This window comes from Egretta garzetta, unplaced genomic scaffold (genome assembly GCF_000687185.1).
Source record: "Egretta garzetta isolate BGI_Z169 unplaced genomic scaffold, ASM68718v1 scaffold231, whole genome shotgun sequence".
In the NCBI taxonomy this organism is placed as follows: Eukaryota; Metazoa; Chordata; class Aves; order Pelecaniformes; family Ardeidae; genus Egretta; species Egretta garzetta.
This window is the reverse complement of record NW_009258727.1, coordinates 5,251,315-5,271,203: the sequence shown is the minus strand read 5'-3', so window position 1 is coordinate 5,271,203 and position 19,889 is coordinate 5,251,315. Positions and strand designations below refer to the sequence as shown.

Below are 19,889 nucleotides of genomic sequence, written 5' to 3'. Positions count from 1 at the left end.
TCATAGAGCTTAATTTAGTGGTTAGTGCTCTGCAGGAAACTTGGGATCAATTTCCAGACCAACTCTCTTGTTCAAAGATTCTGGTATGACCTGGGAGCTTAGCCATGCACACTTGCATTTTCTGACAGACTTAGGCTGATATAAACTTAGTACAAACAGTCTCTGCAGAGAAGTAGGATTTTGCTCGTCCCGACTGGAAGAATAGCGGCAACTGGCTTTATTACTGAATGGGGAAAAGTGATGAGGGAAGACATCAACTGAAGTTTTAAATACTACGTTGAACCTGTGAGACTGTCAGAGAGAAGTAATAGAGAAAATAATATATTTGAAAGAAATCAGAAACTCGATAAGCACTGAAGACTTACTGTGCTGTTTTAGAAATCTGTTGTACAAGTACTTACAAAGGCTTTAGGTAATGCTTATACTTTCACTCTTTGTTGCTGTTTTGAATTCAGGTGACTTGGACATTGCGGGTTGTTCAATTCTTGAATTTTCAATAAGACTCGGGGTGGGGGGGGAGGGCTAGAATAGCACCATCTGTGGTGGAAGCATTTAGATTTTGTTGTCTGCACTGCAACAGAAAATGCAGATTCCTTACTTTATGAAGAAACATGTGGTGTGGTTTGCTTGGAGCATTTTTATTTTTAACTTTCTAGAGAATATTTATGCATCTGGAAGTTCTGTGGATAGGTAGTACAGTTTTGCAGCAGCAATAAAATGAAAATGTAATGAGTTTCTTTCTGAAATACTTCCAAAATTTCACAATACTGTCTTTAATGCTGCCCTCTAGTTATGCCTTCACTGTTCCATCACAGTATAACTTGGTTTCTCCCTGCTGAAGTTACCTTTCTGTATCAGGGATGCTTTTGGCTCCAAGCAAGCAGCTGAGGGCAGAATGAATCATTCTGGAGTGTTCAGTAATTTCAAAATAAGTAAAAATGCTTCTTTGAGTGAAGTCAGAGATTTTGGGGAGGGCCTTTTCTCGGTTACCAGACATTTAGTCAGCCAGTTGGATCATATTTAACATTTCAGGAGTTTAGTCCAGTGATTAAAAGCAGCCAAGCAACATATAGTCAGTAAAGAAAATATTGGGTTTGGATAATTACATAGTGGATATTGGCAAAAATCATTTCCTGACGCTTTTTGGTAAATCCATTTCCTATATGGTATTATGCACAATTTAATTCACCACATCAGAATAGCAAGAAGTTGTTTCATCACCCTCCTGCGTGCAGACCTATTCAGAAACATCATTTTCAAAGTAGTTTCATTTTACATTTTCATGTCACTCCTAAATTAACAAAAGGAATAAACTGCTAAAAACTATTGCTGTCTATATAACTCATGGGTATGCAAGTGAAAATGTGTTACTAAAAACACATTTGGCTGTTTCTCCTATCATTGTCCATTGCTGTATGCCATTCTACACCCTCTGGCTTTTCCTTCCCCAACTGATCATTGGGCCAAAAGCTTATTGATTCTGAAGCCAAAGAAATGGCTTTCCAAAATGCACGTACTGCAAGCCACATGTTGTGCAGGTATGATAGAGCTCATAGAGAATACACAAAACATAAAAAGTTTTAAAATAAAGATGTAAAACTTACTTATGAATTGCTTTCCATTGTTTATTCAAAGTTAAATAGCAGCTGGAGGCACCAAAAAGGAATCGGAGCTCTGTTGAGTGAGACATAAAACAACCTATGCAGATGCATTTCTCAGACTGTGACAAGACGCAAACAGATGATGCACGTACTTATCGTGGTGGCTGGGTAGAAAGTTGAGCATGTTTTGTATAAACTAGTATTCTCGGTGTTTATAGAAATCACTAACTAGTATTTGCAAGTGATGTTGTGTAGGCAGAGTAATAGAGGTAAGCTTTAACTGTACCTGCTTTTATTTATATATATATATATATCTAGATAGATAGATAGATAGATCATGATCTGATACAGGGAAAACATATGATACGAAACCGTCTCTACTCCAGTGCTAATAAAACTTGTCCTGAAGTTTGAGTGGTAAAGATCATAGCTGTCAGTAATTAGAATTTGCCTTTACCTTTTTCCTCTAAAATACTCAAAACCTAGGAAATCATATATAGCAGAAAAGCTTATACAAGGAACTTCTATTATTGTGAAGTCAAATACTTGAAAATTAGGAAATAAGAGACAGTTGCCATTGTAGGCTTCATGAGTTCTCTTTCTCATCATCTTTAATTGCATATGATCAAACAAGGGATGGATGTAGAATGGAAGGAGAGTAAAGGAAATTTATATTAGATGTAAGCTTGGATTCTGTTGCAGTGGGTGGTCTTCAAGTATACAGGAAGATAGTCTCTGCCAGAAAGAAGTTCATCGTAAATCTATCTGAGATGGAAAAAAAAATGTAGATGTGTCAAAACCGATAGGGCATATGAGGCCAAAGAAATCCAAAACTCCTGTATTGTACATTATACAGATGTAAATACATTTATTTATACATTCAGATAAATACATTTGTTTTGTCCATTATTGTGTCTTTGGCAGATGTACTTCAGATGATGGGACGTGCTGGCAGACCACAGTTTGATGACCAAGGAAAAGCTGTAATTCTAGTTCATGATATTAAGAAAGACTTCTACAAAAAATTCCTTTATGAACCTTTCCCAGTGGAATCAAGGTAAAGATAAAGCAACCAGAAATGCTGATCAAACTATAAACAATACTACAAATGAGGGGTAGAAAAAAGTGAAACAGAATTCCTGTGCCAAATATTTCCTAAATATTGGGGTCCTAGAGGAAAATAGTTTTCCTAAAAAAAAAAATTAGCCACCTTTAGGCAGAAAAATCCTTTCTTCCATGAGTTTTGAAGTACTGTTGAGCAATTTAGTCCATTCCCAGATACTACTACAAATGCTTCTCTGCTTCCGAGTGTTGTCTCAGACATTTGAATGAGACCACAAACTGTTCTTGGAGGCCAGTGTGTAGGACAACTATACATGATCCTCAGAACCATCTCTGAAATTCTGCAACAAATTCTTAATAGGAAAAAAAATAGGTCAGTTTCTAGCACTCTTTATCTGGAATACTTGTACCAATATAGATATCTCATTCTCCTAAGTTCAAAAAGAAATCTGCATGGTGTAAACTATTGCTAATACACTTTCTACACATCTTTCACTTCAAAATTGCAGTATTTTTATGAGAAACTTAGAAACACCACCTTTTTGCACCCTCTCTGAACTTAATTGATACAAAGCTTGCTGTCCAGCATAATGTAACTCATGCCTTGGTTTTGATGTTTATAATATACTTAGCTGAAGAAGCATTAGTTACATCAGTCTCCAATAGGCGCATGTTTTGTGGAGGAATTCTCAGGTATCTAATAAAGCATGAGCATTACTGAAAGCTTTTCTCAGTGATTAAGAATTCACAGTATTGTTCTCCTAAGGAAATTTCATCCCTCAACATAAGCGATAATGGGACCTCTATCTGGTCAGGAAATTTGTAGGATCTTGAGAGTGCTATCCACCTGTGAAATGTAGTTGAAATGGGCTGGTGTATTTGAAGGTTAATTTCTGTGGTGCACAGACAGACCTACAATTTTTGCAAACAGAGAATGTAGAGACATGGACTTCATTTCCTTAGGAAACCACACTTTTCTTTTTTTAACTTAAAAATTTCACATAGCACAAAAGTCTAGGAGTTGAACATTTTCAAAATGATAGCTAATAAGCCAAAAGAGCAGTGTAATTAAAATGATGATATATCCAGACTGTATGGCACTAGCATAAACTAGGAAATCTCTCAATTCATTGGTAAGTAATTAATTTCTAAATAAAGACACCGTATCTTCAGTATAGCAGTAGTAATCACACCTTGTTCCTGTTTGGAATACTATAAATACTCTATGTTTCTAGTAGCTCATTTTGTGAGTATATATTTATTTTGTAGTTTGATATACCCCATCTTTTACTATAAACAAAGAATATTTGGTAAATTTTCAGATGAAGATTCACATATTAATAGCAATCTCATTAAGTTCTGTGTAGGTTGTGATCCAATTAACTTAGAGTTGTCTTGCTCTCTTTTATGATCAAGTAATTGAAGTAAGAGGCTTCATAACTTCAAAGGGAAATTGTTTGGGGTTTTTTGGAGGGTTTTTAATTTTAGAATGCTTTCCCATCTGTTCTACCAAAGAGCAGATTTATCAGCTTTGTGTAGTATTTCCAATCTGTAAAATTAAACTTCATATTTTTTTAATTAATTTTTTTTCTAAAAGCCATTTTCTGTGTTTTAGTTGTAAGACTTGAGTACACAACTCGTATGACAGGCCTTGTGCTCTCATTGATCATGGGTCTGAAATACAGGATATGAAAAGCAAAAGAGAAAGCACGCTTTATTATGGAATAGCTATTGAGTGGTGTGTCCAGTTTCGGCTGGACAGTCTGGGTAGAACGTCTTCAGTTCTTACCTTCAGAAGCATGTGATCAGTGCTATAGAGCAGTAAAACAGCTACGCGTACCAAATTGCCCTTTACTTTTATCAATAGGGGAAGAACAGTAGGAAAAGAAAAAGGATTATAAAACAAAAATTTTGCGTTGATCCTTAAGGACATTTGCCATTCCCTGATTGAATTCTAGCCAGGCATGATCTCATTAGATACCCTAATGGAGGTCTTTGTTCCATTTAATGACACTAAACAGTATTTTACTTTGTAAGACTCATATTAAACTGCTTTGTTCTTCTGTGTTTCTGAGTTTAGATCTTTCTGGGTAAAAGTAGCTGCTTTTTTTTTTGCTTTTTTTTTTTTTTTACCTTGGATGAAGATGAGGCAAAATCTGGTGGAAGCAGTTTTGATGTAATTTTAATAGCCCTCAAGTATTTGTCAAGTATTAGCTAAGCTATTGCCACTGTTTCATTTCCTGTTTGTCTTTCCATATGATTCTCTATTGGATTAAACCAGCATGATCATATGGTCAACACACAGTATTCAGAAGTTACCACTGAGTAGCTCCATCTGAATACATTCCACAAATGACTTAAACTTGTGCATTCTTGGTCTAATCAAAAACTAATTTGAGCTTCATTCCACTATCATGTAAAGAAGATGACTGACCTTGCAATTACATTCCCCCTTCTTCCCCTCTTTTCTTTTACTGGAAGATAAATATATAATATTTTCAGATTAAAAGTAATAAACCTTTTAATGCACAAGTCTACAAAATATATTACCTGTCATTGTGACTGTAAAGTCAGATAAGTCCTCTTGTTTTCTGTTCTTCAGCTTGTTAGAAGTGCTGGCTGACCACCTGAATGCTGAAATTGCTGCTGGAACTATTACTTCTAAGCAGGATGCCATGGATTATATCACCTGGACTTATTTCTTCCGTCGACTTATAATGAACCCAACGTGAGTATAAAATAGAAATGCAATTTAATCTAAAGGTAACTTGAGGGTAGAGTTGATCCAAAGGTGATCCCGCTGCTGTTGAAGCCTAGAATACTTAGCAGTCTCCAATGTAGGAGCATTACTGGCCCACACATGGAATAAAATTCGTGCACATTTTTATAATAATTTTTTCGCTAAATATAAATGCATTTCTTGGCAGATAACTTTACAATTTAGTGACAACTATAAAGTAGCCTTATTGAGAGGGCTACATCAGCATCCCTAAAATAAAACTCCAGATTATCACATTCCTTTAGGTATTGTATTTATAATGTGTTACTTTTTTTTTTAGCTACCACATTGATACGTTCTGCCCAGTTTTCTATAGAAAATCTATTAAGACCTGGATTTTCATAATAAATGAGAAAATAGCTATCAGCTGTTTCTCTGTGATAAAGTTTACTTTCATTAGGGTATCCTGGTGAAACCATGTGTGCAATATTTTCAATGATTGTTATCATCCTGCCTAGCTCCAGCTGGTATGCAGATCATTCTGAGCTGTTCCAGCAATGTAGCTTGCTGTTGCCACAACATCTTTTTGGGTAGATGGTATGTTACCTATCATGTGATCATTTGGCCACCAAAATGATGTGGCAAATAAAGAATTAGGCATTTATAGCACTAAATATTTCTTCATATACTCCAGGCTGGTGTATTTCTGAAATCATGTTCATGTCCATGACATTTGGCTGAATTTTCAGCTGAGTTCTTTAGGGGCAACTGCTGGTGGGAACCTGCAGGTGATAAAACAATTTCCTTTAATTCTTTTTTAGTCTTCTTTAGTTTTTAATTCTGCATCTAGTCCTACGCTGAGAATCTCCCACAAAACAGAATTTCCACCTAATCTTCTTGGAAAGTAAAAAATGCAGTGTTAGACCTGTAAACTAAAGAAAACATATTAAATTCTCTCACTTCATAACTAACAGAATGAATACATTTATGGACTTTGGAATTTACACATGATCCATACTACAACTAAAAACTCTGCTACTGCAGACACTATTCTTTTTTAGTATAAAGAATAAGTTACAAGCTGGAGAGGTGGGCCTGTGTGAACCTCATGAGGTTCAACAAGGCCAAGTGCAAGGTCCTGCACCTGGGTCGGGGTCACCCTCAGTATCAGTACAGGCTGGGGGAAGAAAGGATCGAGAGCACCCTCTACTCTGCTCTGGCGAGATCTCACCTAGAGTACTGCGTCCAGCTCTGGAGCCCTCAGCACAGGAAGGACATGGAACTGTTGGAGCGGGTCCAGAGGAGGGCCACAAAAATGATCCAAGGGCTGGAGCACCTCTCCTATGAGGACAGGCTGAGGGAGTTGGGCTTGTTCAGCCTGGAGAAAAGAAGGCTGCGGGGAGACCTGATTGCAGCCTTTCAGTACCTAAAGGGGGCCTATAGGAAAGATGGGGAAAATCTTTTTAGTAGGGCCAGCTGTGACAGGCCAAGGGGTGATGGTTTTAAACTAAACCAGGGTAGGTTTAGACTGGATATAAGGAAGAAATTCTTTACAATGAGGGTGGTGAAACACTGGCACAGGTTGCCCAGAGAGGTAGTGGAGGCCCCATCCCTGGAAACATTCAAGGCCAGGTTGGACGGGGCTCTGAGCAGCCTGATCTAGTTAGCGGTGTCCCTGCTCACTGCAGGGGAGTCGGACTAGATGACCTCTAGGGGTCCCTTCCAACCCAAAACATTCTATGATTCTATGATTTTACAATGTCTTGCTCTTGAATTGCGGTGATTTTGTTGATTTGTCTTTGGCAAGCTTTGTAGATACATTTTTAAGACACAACATATAGCCCAAAGGTAAGTGTAGAATATAGAAATGTAATCGTTTGATGTAATAGGCGAGCTCTTCCCAATGTAAAAGAAGGTTCCCACAGGAGTATGAGGTTGGCATGTTTACTGATGGTCTTTTTTTCTTAGCAGTTTCTTTAACATGCAGTGTCATGGAAAGCTAAATCTGAAGTTACCACAATATCAATCTTTAAGCAAAAGTTCTGCTATTCTGAGAGGACTGTGGGAAGAAAGTCAATGAAAAAAAAGAAAAAAACCACTGTATTTCATAGTGACATGCAGAGCCTTTGTAGTGAGAAACAAGATGAACAGATCTTGATTAGTCATGTTCATAGTGGCAGGGTAGGAATGCACATTGAAGTTTCTAATGAAATTGGAGTCTTTCACTGGAACGCCGGACATGCAGGTTGGAACAGATCACAAGTTGTGCTGCTTTATGCCCTGTCTCATCCACACAGAGGTACTCAGCATTCCTTCTGTACTCGGTCATGCAGGGAGAAAAATGAAGGACGTTTTTGACTATGTCAGAGAGGTCACTTCTAGATACCAAGTGCAAATGCAATGGACATGCACACTTTCCATTTTTTGACATGATGATAAATTCTATTAAGTTTCATACAAAGTTACTACACTAACCAGTTTCCTGGACCTACTATCTGGTATTTTCAGACCTCCTACAATTGGAGGCCAGCATGTGCCAGCGTGGTCAGTGTTTGAATGAGATACATCAAAGGAAAACTGAAGAGTTTTATGAAGAGAATTCGGTGATAGTTGAGATAACTGAATAAATTGCAGTATAGTAATGGAGTTTACTGTGCCATAGATGAGTATATGAGATGATTGATACTACCAGACAAGAACTGTTTGTGGCCCTTAATAATCCAGAGGTTTTAGGGTTTATTTTTTTCACAAGAGTAGGAGCACAATGGCTGAATTTTGGTTTGGGTAGTTACACAATACCTACTCAATGCCACTTGATACAGTGTTCTTTATCATGTCCTGCCCCGAAGCAATTTTGTTGACTTTCTCTCCACGGTGAAACAAGAACTGTTTTCCAGCCAGCAGGTGATTGTACCTTAGTGGTGAATAAGTAATTCCCGTATGCATGATTGGTAAATTGCCTTGGGATTCATTGGCATAAAAGTCATTGCATGTGATGCTGTAAATCCCCAAAATAATGGGCTTAGATAATATGCAGAAGATTTATATTCTCATTTATTGCCAGTTTTAGCTACTGGTATATTAAAGCTGCATAAAAAAATCTAGCATCCTGCTATTCTAATCCAGTTTCATAAAATGCCTTACTGAATGCCAACAATTTGTACTATTTAAGTAAAGTTAATCTACCTTTGTTGTGAGGTAGAGATCAAAGTACCCTTTTGCTCAAGTATCCAGGTTTCTTCTAAACATGCAGTCATTACTAAAGTTTTTCTGGCACACTTGAGATAATTTGTTAGACTTGTAATAATGGCTTTTTTAATGGTGGTGTTGAAAATCTTTGCATGTTACAATACTTCTTTTTATCAAAACATTCTCATTTTCTTGTTTGCTGAACCCCTGTATCTTGAAATCTGTGAAAATGGGTTTTAACTGTCTAGTTAAGAGGAGTAATTTGTTGATTTGGGGGAGTGGAGTAGCTGAGTGCTTGTTTTGTTCAAAGGCATACTGACTAGTCATGTGCATGTTATTCAAGAGACTATGTGCAAATGAGAGGGGTGGTCCAAATAAAACTGTTTATCAAAGTGTATCACTCTCAGTATCCAGAGTTTCTTCCCCGTTCCTTCCCTCCCCCAAAGCAATTATTCCTAAATGTAGAGGTTTTTGAATTTGCACATTAAGTCAAAGTTTCTGTGCTACTTCAGTCAAGTACTACAACATGTTCTCCTTTCCACATACAACTTCAGTCAATATGTTCTTTACTTAGTCAAGATCGTACAAGACGGATCAGTGAAGTGCCGTGTTCTTTGAAAGGGGCTATTTTGAGAGGCTTGTCTATCTCCTTCCCTTGGCTAAAATTCCTTGACTATTCATTCTTTTACCCTTATAAAAGATTATAATCTGCAACTTTTTACAGAAGAGAAATGGCTATGGGAAACATTTTCTGTAAATCAGGTTATGATATTTTCCAGATACATGTACAGTAAAAGAGAAATAGAAATTTACAACATATGTAAAGTTAAGCAGAATCAGCTTACGTTTGGAAAGTTAATTTTTAGATATTCTGAGAGCACACATCACATCACTGTTCAAATGTGTGTGGTTTTTTATAAATATATATGTGTGTGTACATACACACGTTAAATCAGTTTTCTGTGTAAATTCCTTGTGAAGACCTGAAAAATTTGTTATATTAATTTGTTCTGAGAATTATTATTAAGGTGGGTTTTTTTCACTTTATGTCAGTCTTACAAAGTTTTCTGGAGTGAAAGAGTAACGTAGCATAAATTACAATTAAATTATCTCAGACTGATGCCCTTACCATCATACACTTATATTTTACTTTAGATGTCTTTTTCTCAGTATGATTAGCTGAGCATGCCTAATAAAGTGAATAAAACATCTGAATAAAAATAAAGATTATATACTGTTCCAATATAGTTTCTGGTATTGACGTGACAGCTAATATCAGCTAGTCAGGATAGAATAATATGTATTTCCGTGACAAAATCACAGTTATTCAGAATTCTTTCTTTTACACTCACATTTAGATCTGTGTGCCTGTATATATACTTAATAAATAACAGCTATATACATTATTATGAATTTCATAACAAGAGCTTGTTCTTTTAAATTATTAGGGTCACAGTGATGCGAAAAGTACAGGAATGTAGTTTATGGTATGCTTTTACCAAACTATTCATACAAATAAAGTTTTTCTGATTCTCTCAGACTGGGAAGCCCCAGGCTGCTGAGTATTTGAGCCATCTCCTGTTCCCCAGTCTGCTGCAAGTCTTAGGTGAGAATGCAAAGCTGAAGACTCCGCATCTCCCCATTCAGAAAGCAAATCCACATAATTGTCTTCCTACTCAGCTATGATTTACCTGTACAAAATATCTTTTGGAAAAAGCAATGCCCAGTCAACATGTAAGCAAATTTACATGTGCCTGTTGCCTCTGATTTCTTACCTTATGAGCATATCTTAGGAGATCAACTTTCTTGTAGATATTTTAATTAGAAGCACTGATGTGGAGGCAAATACCTTGCTGATGCCAGAGAAACTGGACTCTTTCTTGATCTTCTTAAATAACCACAATGTACTATGTACTAAAAACTGATTAAAGGTAGCAATATATCTGTTCCTCATACCTGGCAGAAGAAAATACATGAATGCAAGAAAATACAAGTAAAATACAGATAGAGATTACTGTCTGCAGCACTTGTGCATGCTGTAAGGCATTTTAGCAAGCTGGTCACGGACTCCAGAGACAGTCAGCGATGCCTTAACAACAGAAGTGAGTTGGTACATTGTTTCATAGCTCTCTGGCTATGAAGGTCCATCAATTGCGCCATATACTCAGTACCATTTGAAGATGGCAGCTGCTGAAGGCCACAAGCTGATGAAAGTAAACACAGTTGACGACTGCAGTAAAGCGATTTACAGAAATGACTGTGCTTCCCGCATACTTGTTCATAACGGAATTCTGCTTCCTGGACTACAGAATCTCAGAAAGCACGCTTTCTTGCCATCAAGTGAATGCTGTAGATTCATCTTTTTGTGTGCATTTGTTTCAAAAGGCCTTCTGGCTAGCAAGTCTTTTCTTTTAATATTTTTGGCTGACTCTGCCACCAATTTTCATTATGTGTGTCACTATTACTACCGTATAATCTGAACATAAAAAACATGGTGCTGTAACAAATGACTTCACAGCATTGACAGTTATAGCAGGACCATTTCAAGGCTGATGAAAAATTTCCCAGAGAGATCTCAGGTCAGGTTTACATAAGCTAAACAGGAAATGATTGCCACCGTTCACATTAAATCCTAAATGTTTTGTGTAACTTCATCTACATTTTATGTTCCTGCACGTCTCTGTCTTTCTCAGCTGATGAAATTCCACACTTCCTTAGATTAGAGAAATAAGTTCATGTTTCACAGTTTGTTGTTCTTGCTAAGCTCTACAAGGTTTGGGATTTTAAATATATTATTTAAAAGACAATAAAAAGTTCCTTCAGTTTTTGATTGTTTAAATTTTACATACTTTGTAAATTTTAATGATACCTAGGGGTTTGTTATTGCTTTTCCCCAGTGGACTACTAATGGAAGTTAGCCTGTCTAGCCCATGTGCTAGATGCTGTTAGGATAAAACTGCCTTTGACTTTCACACCTCTCAGGGGACGAGTAATTGTTGTGTTCAAACAGCCTGTAATTGTGATCCCGCTGGCTTTCTCAGTACGCTTCTGGCTATTAGAATCATTAAACAACTCAGCACCTGTTAACAGCATTGTAAATATTCAACCCTGCTTGTGTGCAGGTTGAGTCCAATATAGGAGAAGGCTTACAGAGCCTAGCCTCATAAATTAGAGCTTCTGACAAGTCAATTATTGTGAAACTGGGCTTCACTGTGAAATAAATGAAATGGTGTGCTGATAAAAAGGTAGGCTGGCTGTTTATAGCAAAGGGAAAATAATGACTAGATGATTCAATGCAGTGAGCATGAAACTGCATTGTTTTTATTCTTTATCTGTAATTAAATAGTTAGGTAATATAGCTTCACAGAGGAGCTCACATACGATGCAGGTTTTATACTTGGAGCATACCAACATGTAAAATTCAACTTGCATTTATGCCTGTGCATTTAAAATACTGTCTAATGTCATGATACTTCTGTTTTCGCTAATGATTTTAACATAGTCTTTCTAGATGAATGGCTTTGCTTTTTATTAGGGGAAAATGTGCTGAGTGACCAAGAAGCTCCTGTGGGTGTGCTCAAAATTATATTTACCCCATTATAGATAGTAGTTAAAACACACTGGTACCACTTCACTCAAGATTACAAACCATTTAAGATTTTTCTTTACATTGTTTTGTTTGCACTAGGCAGCTACATATTTACTCCTCTGACAGAAAATTACCAAAAATCGGCAAATTTAAAATTCACATAGTTTTTTAAAAGCATTATAATGCCTTCTATGATTAGGACTTCAGTGTGAAATACTGCAACTTAGGCAGAGCACAAGACAAAATCTGTGTTGCTGTCTTAAATTTCAGTCTCAAACTAGAATTTCAGTGTATTGCCTGTATCTCTTCCTTTGTTTTATCAGTGTTCATCATCAGTGTTGTGGTACTGCAAATAATAGTGCTGCAGTGATACAGTGGAAGTCTGAATACCATGACAATAAAGCGCCTTAATTGGAATCATTTCAGTAGTGTTATATTCAATTTAGAGAAAAATACTAATGAATCATTAGTGGTTTAGATGTATGAAATAGAAAATCTTTTCACATCCTTAAACAACTCATGTAGTTAATTTGGTCAATTATTTTCAGAAGGTAAGCAAAATGTTACCAAGTAATTTCTGCTAATCAACAGAACCTAAATGTGTTCGGTGATAAGATGTCAGGCAGATAAAAGGTGTAGATGGAAATAGTGACCATTTTTATCACTACTGCATCACTTCAGTAAATTTAAAAGGGGACTCCTGAAAATTAAGTTGCATTGAAAACAGTGTCAGAGTACTTTTGCTACAAATAAGTTTTCTTTGCTTAAAGCTGATAATGTATGGCTGTCTACCATATAAAACTTTTTAGTCAATATAAGTAAGGCTTTTGGGTTGGTTTGGTTTTGGACAATAGCTATGTTTTAAATATTTGAGATCATCTCAGCATGAACCCATATAAAATATCACAGAGTTGAAAACTCCGCTGCCATATATATACACTTTGTTGTTGTCTGATGTAGCTGACTCTTTCCTGCTATCAGAACAGATTTTTTTAATCTTTTTCTTATGGTAGTATTGTTTTACTCCAACTTTACCCAATTATAAGTGAACATTCAAAGCATCAGAGAATTAACCCCATAATTTGGGATTAATAACAAAGGAAAGAATCTGGAAATGACTGTACTGCTATTTAGCATGCAGGCTTTTTTCAGCTATGCTGTTGCTGTTCAAAAAGATAAATGTTAAAAACTGTTTAAGAAAATAATAATGCAAATCAGATTGTGTTAATGAAACAGTCATGGAAGGATGCATGTAGTATATAAAAGCGCAATTCCATCTTTTGAAATTTGCTAACAGCAGCATTACAGTAAACGAAATTGAGCTTATACAGAGAATGGGATTCATCTGCCCAAATATAGCATCAACAACTGAACTGGTTGTCTAAAGTTCTTTTTTTTTTTAGTCCGTGATTACATTTAATCTCATCCTAAAGCAGATATATAAAATACTTCAGATGAATAGCATTCTGTAAGCGCACGTTTCTCTCCACTGGCAGTAAAGGGAGTTAAAAAGACTAACTCGGGTGTAGCTGTAACTATGTAAAATCAGCTAAAATGAATCTCAGCACACTGTTTTGCAGCCTGTTGTTCACCTGCACAAAATAACACTGAAGGAACCTACTCTCCATTACAGCATGTGGTATTGTTTCCTGTGGGGATGCTGAGTACATTGTAACAGTAGGAAATTTTAGTAAAGCCACTAGTATGAACAAAGGAGCATCGTTTGTCGTTGCAGCAATCTCAGTAATCTATTTGTGTGACAGTATTTTACAGAAATAAATGAGCAGGGACAACCTTTTTTAATGTGCTTTTTAACATTTCAGTAAATATTGGCATATTTTGTGTGTTCCAGTTCCACTTTGAAATTGTGTGATCTAACTGCTCTGCTTATATTCAGAATTTTTAAACTTTCTGATCATGCTCAGTTTTTCTTTACTGCTTATTGAACTTAACTGTTACTTTGTGAATTGGTGCCCTTGTTGAATCTAGGGCACAAGTTCTTACTACATTTTTATCTGGAGTTTTCTAGGTAAAATCTCTCCCTGAAATTAGGTTAGTTTTTATGAGTAAGAACCTCATCGTACAGCTGAAGTTCTACAGTTAAGGAGTGCAAACTTCAGTTACCGGGTCTTTTTTATATGCTGCCATAACAATATGTTTTGGTGCACCGTATAAACATTTTTCTTCATACAGATAACTTAGAACCAGATAACTAAGAACCATAGTTAGTATATACGGTTTACTTAAACAATTTTACCCGAAAATGAACATGTGAAGTAATCACATTGACAAATACACTATTCCTTTTTTTAGCAATTTTAACTTTGAGAATAAAATTACATGGAAATATAACAGCAAACACCAATATTTGCACTGGTGTAAGGTTACTTTTTCAAGGGATGTCACTATATGCCTAGTTTTTATTTTCAGAGTTCCAGGACAGAGGAACAGTTGCTATCGTTGGTGGGTTTACTTCCTTTCTCTTGAAGTTAAAACACTGTTACTCGTGTTAGTATTGCTTGTTCAGTTTCATACTTATGAGATCAGGAAGATATGCTTACACAATCAGGAAAATTTTCCCACTAACAAAATATAGCCAGTCCAGTTCTGTTTGTATCAACCTTTCTATTAATAGACAGATAAATTACCATCTTTCCATATGTACATGTTTGTATTATGTTGGTTACTCCCACAAACCATTTAAGAATCATGAATGTCTTGTTAGACTATATAAGGGAATAGTTCTGTGTTTAATTGTTTAATGTGGATATTTGCTGTTCCAAGTATGTGTGTGTATTATAGCAGCCTTGTAAGTTTTCCTACAAGACGTTATTGTTAAAAATCTTCAGAGTGTAAAAAGTATTCATGTAATGCATCTGTTTTCAATTTATCTAGTTACTATAACTTGGATGATGTGAGCCATGACACTATGAATAAGTACCTCTCAAGCCTTGTTGAGAAATCCCTCTTTGACTTGGAATGCTCCTACTGTATTGAAATTGGGGAGGTAAGACTAATCCGTGCCTTACAAGATTCATAAGATCCATGCTCCTAAAAGTTGGGAACAGCAAGATACAGGTTCCCGATTTGAGATGTGAGTGTGTCTGTGTCTGTGGAGCTATTTGTAAGACTTATGTTGAAAACTGAGCTTATTTGGGGTTGCAGCTAAATTATGATGCTAAATCATTTTGTTCTCTCCTATAGTCTTAAAATATTTTACAGTTTTGTAGGAACCATTTATATTGACCCATGTAGGAACCATGTCTATTTTTGATTCCTCTTCTAACAGGATAATCGCAGCATTGAACCTCTGACATACGGCCGCATTGCCTCCTATTACTATTTGAAGCATCCAACTATTGGGATGTTCAAAGACCAGTTGAAACCTGAAAGCAACATTGAAGAATTGCTCTTAATTCTGACAGTAAGTACTGATATTTTCTTAACTTAGATATGTAACTTGTGACTCTTAAATTACAAGTGTATAAAAAAATACCCCAAAATTAAGAAAAGCCTTTCTTCCCTGATCTGTAATTTCATTTTTTGTTGTTTTGAGTTATATACCTGAATAATTGTTGATGTTTCAAGTGTTTCATCTGATCAGTATATCAGAATTACTGTGTACAGCTGTTTCTCTTCTTATGTCCCTTTATAATATTCAGGATCTATAAAATCCGATATTTGGGTTTTTCTAAGTCAGGTTAATACTAAAGTGCCAGAAGAATTAACTGCATATCAGGATCTTAAATCTGTACCAGGGCCATCACTTTGCACTGGGACAACCTGGAAAATACAGCACCTTTAAGAAGTGGGGGAGACATGGGGAAGACCAGTTTCCTAATACACCGTCTTGTCCGTCTCCCAGCCATTTCCCAATCCCTGAGGTCATAACCTCCAATAATGCCTGCTCATGCAGTTAGTCTGGTGACTGTTCAGTAGAGAAGTGCAATGCAAGGCAAAAGATTTTAGGGTGCAAGTCTGGGGACACAGTGTACAGTTCAGCATGGCAGTATTACATTCTCATCATAAAAGAATCAGGTTTTACTCAGTTTTCCTTTTTAAGTACTTAAGTAGTTATATTTACAAAATCTTCATTTTCAAAATGGAATAACTCCACTTTTACACACGCATTTGAAAACAAGAAGTGCCTGAATGTTATCCAGGAAAACTTATTTCTGCCCACTTATGATTATAGTCTCTGTAATATTATATACATTATACAAGTGGCCCAAATTCTTTAACATTCTGATTTCCAAGTGTTAACATCAAACAAACTTTATAGTATTTATGTATGTTACTTTTATATTCACTTTGTTTTGACATGCTGCCAAAACTTCTCTGAGGAGAAATACAAGAAGAAAAATAAAAATAGTGCTATTCAACAGTTTGCATCTCAACAAAACCTGATCAGCATTTTATGACACTAGGAAAGCCACTTTTGTAGTACAGAGACTTTCTTTCTGATAAATTTAAATCACCTGCTGCAAACATTCAGAGTGTTACAGCTCAGAAATAAAGGCCACAGTAATCTTTTATAATGGAAAGTGTTAGACAGCCTAAATAGGGGAATTGCTATCACTGACCCTGCGATATCTGTTGTTCTGTTGTCAGAAAACATTGCAAATTATATGAAATGAAATTCAGTGTATTCGACTGAAATCAGAATGGTAATCAACCACAATTCCTATGTATGCTTTATGTAAAATAACTGACATTTTAAGAAGAAATACCCACTAGTGAACAGAAGTTAAATAATACAGTGTTGAGTATTCAAGGTGAGAGCTTTACTCCACCTGCTGTCTCTTTGAAATCTCTTCTCTCTAGAGAAAACTTTCTCCACCTAGAAACTTCAGAATTTTTTTTCAGACAAATTTGGACAGGCAAAGTTTGAGAATAGCATTAGTAGAGATGGGGGACATGTCATGACACTGCCTAAGCTAGCGAGCAGCAAATTGAAGATGAATGATGGAAGCAGAACCTAGTGCTGCCTATTTTATGTCAGGGCTCATCTATTTGAACAGCTTGCATCTGTGAAGCGCAAAGGTAAATGGCAAATATTTCAGTTGCAGACGAAACCTAGGAGCCTACTGTTGGGCAGAGGTTGTAAGATTTAAAATTCAGTATTCTTGCTTTAATTCTTTCTAACTCTTTTTTTCCCCTGGAAGTATAGTCTTAGAAGTTGTCCATTTACAGTCTTAAGAGGAATGAGACTAAAAATAAAATTTGTTAGGGGTCAAAATGCGCCGCATGTGTCAATTTGAAAGATAAAAAGGATGTATGAATGCTGGATGCCATTATACCTAACAATTTTTCCTTACTTTTTATGCAGATGTTGATTTTCATAATTACTAGTGGAATTACTCCTCTGTCTTGTTGAAGGTGTAAATTGAAAGGGTTTTTTCAGTCTGATATAGTGTTGGAAAGAATTGCCATTTCAACGGAGTTATTGCCAAGGTTTTTTTTTTTCCCCCTAAACACTGTGAATTAATGAGTTCTATAATTACAGCAGTTGCTTCACACCTCTATTGTTAACCAATAACATTACATCTGCCTTGCTCTGCTGGCGCCCTCCTCCTTCTTATTGAAGCATTTAGCAGTTTGGGCAATAGGGAATTACATGGCATGGGGTAAGTAGTCTAATTAGATATAAGTGAAAATCCTGAGGGAAAAGGATATTTAAAAAGTAATTTGAAGAATCTCTTAATGATGCTGGAACTGAAAGCTGTAGCTATAGTACAAAAAAAAGCCTGTTATTGTTGCAAAACATGATTATAATTGTGATTATTCTGCTGATCACTCAGTTTTAAAGTTTTGAATTTTGGACTGTGTTATTTAAGAATAACCATCCAAAACATTTCTCAAATGCAGTTGCAGGATTTTGTAGATGTGACATGTGGGGGTTTTTTTGTTGGCATTTCTTATAATTTTACAAACCTTTAGAAGTTTACAAGTTGCCTGATGTATACAAGAAAGGTAGAAGTGTGCAATTGTAACAAAGAAAATACTGACGTTGTGGGTTTGAAATGGGATATATGCAACTTTTTAGCAAGTTGTCAATGTGTAACTTGAAAAAGAAAAAAGGTTTGTTTAAAACAACACCAGGAAAAAAGCAAGATTGCATTCAAGAATTCAGAAATGTATGCTCGTATTAAGGGTTTTAAATCTGAAGGATTTTGAGTTTCAGACTGATATTTTGCCATGCTCATGGGAGTGTTCAGAAATCAGGATCATTGACCAATGAATTATCAATGAATCTTTGCGACTCACATGGAAAAGTAGATTTGAGTCATCCTGTTGCTAGTGCTGATGGGTCTCCCAAAAGAGTCACTTGATAGCAAGATTTGTTTCCAATTAGTAGACAAGACCATTCATAGTCTTCTCCAGTATCTGTTCTTTTCTCTGTTTTTATTTTGTCTTTTCATTTGATCATCTGCCAGCATTTTGCAAGATCGAATGATTTTTTTTCAGTATGGTTTAGGGGTTGAAGTATCCATAACGTGAACAGGAACATGGCACATGGGAACAGCCCTGGAGTCATGTTGGAAGTATACAGTAACAAGTGATACAAATTGATGAGGTACAATCTTTCATGCTTTCCCTTCTCCTCTCAAGATGTATAATGTCTTGGGTTTGCCGTTAGCAGGCGAAGTTCAGATTCAGTTACTTTTGTAACTGACTTGTGCTAGTGGACCTGTAATTTTTCTGAGAGAAAGTGTTTGATGCTTTTCTGTAGAGCTTGCTTTAAAACTTTCCTAACCGTGCTTCAGACAGTAGTAATCCAAATGAGCTTAATCACTTCTGAGTTATTGTGCTTCTTGCATTAAGTATTATTGATGAGAAAGTGTTCACGAATTATTACTGACAGGCTGGATTTCCCTGAGGTACCTGAAGACTGTTTCTGTTTATTCCAAAAGTTAGGTGCAGAGATTAAAACAGAAGTCTAGGTACAAACCAGTGAGAGATACTTTGGGGTAATTTTCATCATTTTCTGTACTAAAGCAGCAGTCACCAAAAATGTTTTTAAAATCAGATGTAGGTTTCTTGTACCTTGAGGAAAGGAGGTCTGTCTTGATAACTGATCAGGACTGTGATGGCTAGATCCACTAGCTTCATGATTTTTGTTGATTTGTTACTACATTTATCTAGTTATCTGGTTAATATCCTTATTTACAGAGCAAATGCTTTGTCATATCTGTTCATATTTGCTGTCGCAAAGGGGAGAACATTACCATCTTTCAACCCATGTTTTATCTGCATGTTGTCCCTTATTTCTGTTTTTGAATTTTACCTACCAGAGAGAAGTGCTTGGTTTTCTAATTTGATATCCACATACCTCTTCCTTATATTTATGATAATTGGCATGGTTTTGTTACACTGGCTTGTGTTAGACTAAATATTTTGGAACTCAGCAGAAGATCTGGCATTGCTGGAGTACCAGATTTGGAAGGTAGGAGGAGATTCATGAAACAAGCACTCTCCATCCCGGATACATAGATAACAAAAGAGTAAAGTTGTTAATGCCTTATCTGTCTTTCATTACCTGTTGGATGTTTGTACTCTGAGATTCTAGGTAACTCAATTAACCTGTAGCTTTATTTTCTGTTGATCATCATTGGCACATCCTATAATAGGAGAAAACTGTTACCTCTTACCATTAAATCTTTTCTTCACAATAAATCCATACCTAGTACTACTGTTCCATGCATAAATTTTGTCCTAAACATGGCCA

General features: G+C 36.1%; 1 protein-coding gene across 1 annotated transcript in view; it reads left to right on the top strand.

Moving 5' to 3' along the window:
* The window catches only part of ASCC3 (activating signal cointegrator 1 complex subunit 3), a 261,873-nt gene that overhangs the window by 205,902 nt on the left and 36,082 nt on the right, over positions 1-19,889 (top strand). The window contains exons 34-37 of the mRNA XM_035888780.1: positions 2,526-2,658; positions 5,266-5,391; positions 15,056-15,167; positions 15,450-15,584. Coding sequence (XP_035744673.1) covers positions 2,526-2,658; positions 5,266-5,391; positions 15,056-15,167; positions 15,450-15,584 — 506 coding nt within the window. The remainder of the gene's footprint in view (positions 1-2,525; positions 2,659-5,265; positions 5,392-15,055; positions 15,168-15,449; positions 15,585-19,889) is intronic.